The sequence below is a fragment of the Volvox carteri genome, assembly GCF_000143455.1.
Source record: "Volvox carteri f. nagariensis unplaced genomic scaffold VOLCAscaffold_28, whole genome shotgun sequence".
Lineage (NCBI taxonomy): Eukaryota > Viridiplantae > Chlorophyta > Chlorophyceae > Chlamydomonadales > Volvocaceae > Volvox > Volvox carteri.
In genome coordinates, this window is record NW_003307571.1 from 785,217 (window position 1) to 788,895 (window position 3,679).

At 58.7% G+C, this 3,679-nt stretch overlaps 1 protein-coding gene across 1 annotated transcript; it reads right to left on the reverse strand.

Annotated features, from left to right (window-relative positions):
- Nucleotides 1–22: 22 nt before the first annotated feature.
- Nucleotides 23–2,826, reverse strand: VOLCADRAFT_92854 (uncharacterized protein; the record flags this gene model as incomplete). Its single annotated transcript, XM_002952230.1, has 9 exons — nt 23–40; nt 129–214; nt 505–673; nt 1,043–1,260; nt 1,622–1,666; nt 1,793–2,320; nt 2,479–2,557; nt 2,683–2,731; nt 2,816–2,826. The coding sequence occupies 9 exons, from the start codon at nt 2,824–2,826 to the stop codon at nt 23–25; spliced, it is 1,203 nt and encodes a 400-aa protein (XP_002952276.1).
- Nucleotides 2,827–3,679: the final 853 nt, after the last annotated feature.

The following is a 3,679-nucleotide window of genomic DNA, read 5'->3' on the forward strand; positions in this document are numbered from 1 at the left end:
TTGTACGCCGCCTTGATGCTCCTTAGAATGGCCTTGTTCTCTGCCGTACAGGAGACCGAGGCGTGCAGCCCGGGTGTGTCGATGAAGGTGAGGGGGATGCCGTTATGGTGGCCCCGGATGACACGAACCCGCCGCGTCGCCTCCCGGAAGGGGCTGGTGCGGGAGGAGGCGGGGCGGTCCAGCAGCGAGTTGATTAGCTCGCTCTTGCCCGTACCTAAGGGCCCGGGGGAGAGGGCGGGGGAGAGAGAGGGGGGAGGGAGGGATGAAAGAAATGGGGGTGAGGGGGAGGAGAAAAGGGGAAGCGGGGTGTTGAGTGTGTGTGTGTGCTAAAGACAAGGAGCCAACACTGCCGACACGTCCAACGTACCAAAGTGCTGGAGAGTCTAACGTTCGTGCGCGCGTGTGTGTGTGAGTGTGTGTGTAACATTGCAACCTTGGAAAGAAGCCCCCCGTCCTAGATGAACCCCTCCCCTCCCCCCCCCCGCTCCCCCCCTCCGCACCCACCAGTCATCCCCAGCACCAGTATCTTGAGTCTCAGTCCCGCAATGGGGCTGTGGGGGGGCTCCCTGGAGTCCAGCTCCCGAGCCTCCCTCTCCGCCGCCGCAATCAAGTCCACGCGGCGGGTGCCCTTGTAGTGCTGCGCGCCTACCATGCGCTCGGACCGCTCGATAGCCTGTGATGGTGATAATGGTGATGGTGGTGATGGTGTTGATGGTGATAATGGTGATGGTGTTGATGGTGGTGTTGATGGTGGTGTTGATGGTGGTGTTGATGGTGATAATGGCGTTGATGGTGATAATGGTGATGGTGGTGATGACGTTGATGGTGATGATGGTGATGGGGATACTTACATCGACACAATTCCCCCTGTCCGCACGCTCCCTCCCCCACGTACATACATACATACATGTGCAGAAGGACGCATGCAAATACAGACGTACATACACCCGACACACTTTTCTACCTTTAATGCTTTTCCACCGCACACCACCGAGCTAACAGCTACATACATACGTATATACATACATACATACACATATACCTGCAGGAACTGCGCCACTTGGTCAGAGCGGGGGGACAGGCCCAGACGAGTGGCGGCACGAATCAGCCGTACACGGATCTCATGTGCCGTACGCTGCACACGCTGCACGCGGCGGTCCTCCGTACGGTCCACCACGTCCATGGAAGGAGTGGCAGCCGCAGCAGCGCCGGCCGTGGCGGCGGCGGCGGCAGCTGGCGCTGGCGGGGCGCCTCCGAGGCCTATGTGTACGTGCCCATGTAAAACCCCGACGGATGAAAAACCAATTATCAAAAAAAAAACATTCAAGGCGAAGAATTCCTCTCCCTCCCTCCCTGGACAGTAATGTAGTCGTACTTAGGGATCGTTGAAGAGTCTGAAGAGAAATTGACGCTACGACGGAATGACGTACAATTTATAAAACCTAACATTTGGCCCCTCCCCACCGCAGATGCTTATCCTCACCTCCTTTCCCCGCGCTCTTCTTTACCTGTGCTGTTTCGTTCCCCCCTTCGCTCTCTTCCCCCCCCCCACGCTCTATCTCTCTCCCGTCCGCATTCAAGGTGAGACCGTACACATACAGACATACATACAAACACGCACATCGGGCCTGCCAAAGACTGGGAACAAACCCTATTCTGCTCGTACCTGCAGGCCGTGGCGGCAGGCCGGGCATAGCCCGTACGCCGCCGGCGGCGGCGGCAGCGCCGCCGACTGATTGGGCCCCAGCCGGCCTAGGCTGCGCCGCCGCCGCTGCTGACGACGTAGCCGTACCTGCGGTGGCCGGCCGCGGCGGCAGAGTGGGCCGCTGGGCAGCGGCACCTCCTAGACCCAAACCAAGTCCGGCAGGACCCGCCGCCGCCGCTGCCGCTGGCTGCTGCACACCTGGCGGAGCTGCTGCCGCCGCCGCTGCTGGGGCGGTTTCAGCGGCGGCTGGAGTCGCCGCCGCGGCTGGTACACCCTCAGAGGGTGGTCTCGGAGCTCCAGCCGCGGGACGGGCTCCCAGGCCCAAGCCTAGACCTAGGCCTGAGGGTGCGCCTGGCCGCGGGGGGAGTTTCGGCATAGATGCGATGGGGGGAGCGGAGCCGGAGGCGGCAGCAGCGGGCTGTGCCGCTGACGGGCCTGCTGACGGCGCTGGCGGCGACGAGGACTGAGGAGAGGCGGACTTAGATGACAGCGCAGGTAAACCCCGTGGTGGAAGGCCGCCCAGACCGCCCTTAGGCCGCGCCGGCAGGGATGGCATTCCCCCCGCGACCGCAGCCGCTGCGGCCGCTGGCGCGCTCGGAGCGTCGGAAGATGTCGCTGTAAAGTACACAGCAAGGGAGCATAATTACATGGCTTTGCGAATAGCAGGATTGTGAGACGACGGCCGGATTGCAGTTGGGGGAACGTTTTGACAGCCGGTGCGCCCAACGAATATGTCGGCCCATATGCAGTTCAAGAACACAATTTAGTCTTACCATTCTTGGATTCCTCCCTCGTCACCGCTTCTTCCTCTACCTCCTCGTACTCGTCCTCCTCGGCTTGCTCCTCGAACTCCTGCGAGTAAGCCAGGCCAATTCAATCTTATCGCCAATGTTAAGAGAACGTTTGTTCGGTAAGCATTATTGCTCCCCGAGCTGATGTCTTGATCTTCCAAACAAGTAAAATTGCGGCTGACGCACCTCGGAATTCTCCTCCACATCGTCCCCGTTCTCTACGGGCTCATCAGATCTGTTAAAATGTTCATCTGGGTGAGATCCGAACTACAGCTGATGGTGCGCAAGCGTGGCAGTCAGCCTCGCCATGAATGCTCACCTTGCTGACATATCGCTCTGTCGCTTCCACTACAGCAACAGAGCTAATTCATGTAGTCGTTTTTAACAATGAAAGAAAAGATTGATATCTCTCGCTTGGGTGGTAGTCAATCTCCCATCGCACCGTACGGTCCCAGCCGCCGACAATTTTGCGAATGCAGGGCTACGAATTGCCTCTAAGCTGCAGGATATCTATTTTTTAGCTCGTTTTTTCACCCAAGCAGTACGGTGTGCGCGGGGGCTGCAGGCCCGCATAGAGGGTTAAGGACGGACGTGCCGGGTGTTATTCCCGAAAATCGCCGCTTCAAAGTTCCCTTCGCTATCGGTTGGGGAAAATCGGTTTCCCTGCGCTGCACCGCTGCAAGCTATAACTAAGGTATGCTGGCTGCTCGTTAATTTTGTGGGGTTCCCCTATTGGATGCCGGGCCCCCTAAGATACAACCAGAAGGCGCACCAGGCGCACCACCAGCAACCGCCATGTAAGGACCTGAAGATCAACCCAGACTCAACAGGACATCCAAGACTCATGACGGGCTTAGGGTTCGCCATGGCTGGCAAAGCTAAGACGCATCGGGATTGCGGCTTGTTACAAACATCACCGTCCGTCCTGGTCCGTCCAATCCCTCGCAAGTCGTTCCCATGCACGTTACGCAGGCCATGCGCAGGGTGGTATTGGAGTTTTGTGTTTTGATCTTGCCTCTTAGTCTCTTGGGATGGTATGGTAGAAAGATATCGTAGAGGAGTGGCTTGCAGATGCCACGACCACGCCGCGGACTGTCCCTCTAGGTCCCGCAGGAGCGACGGCTTGATTGAGGGAGTGGGTATGTCCCTGCATCCGCTTGCAAAAATGCCCTCAACCGCACAA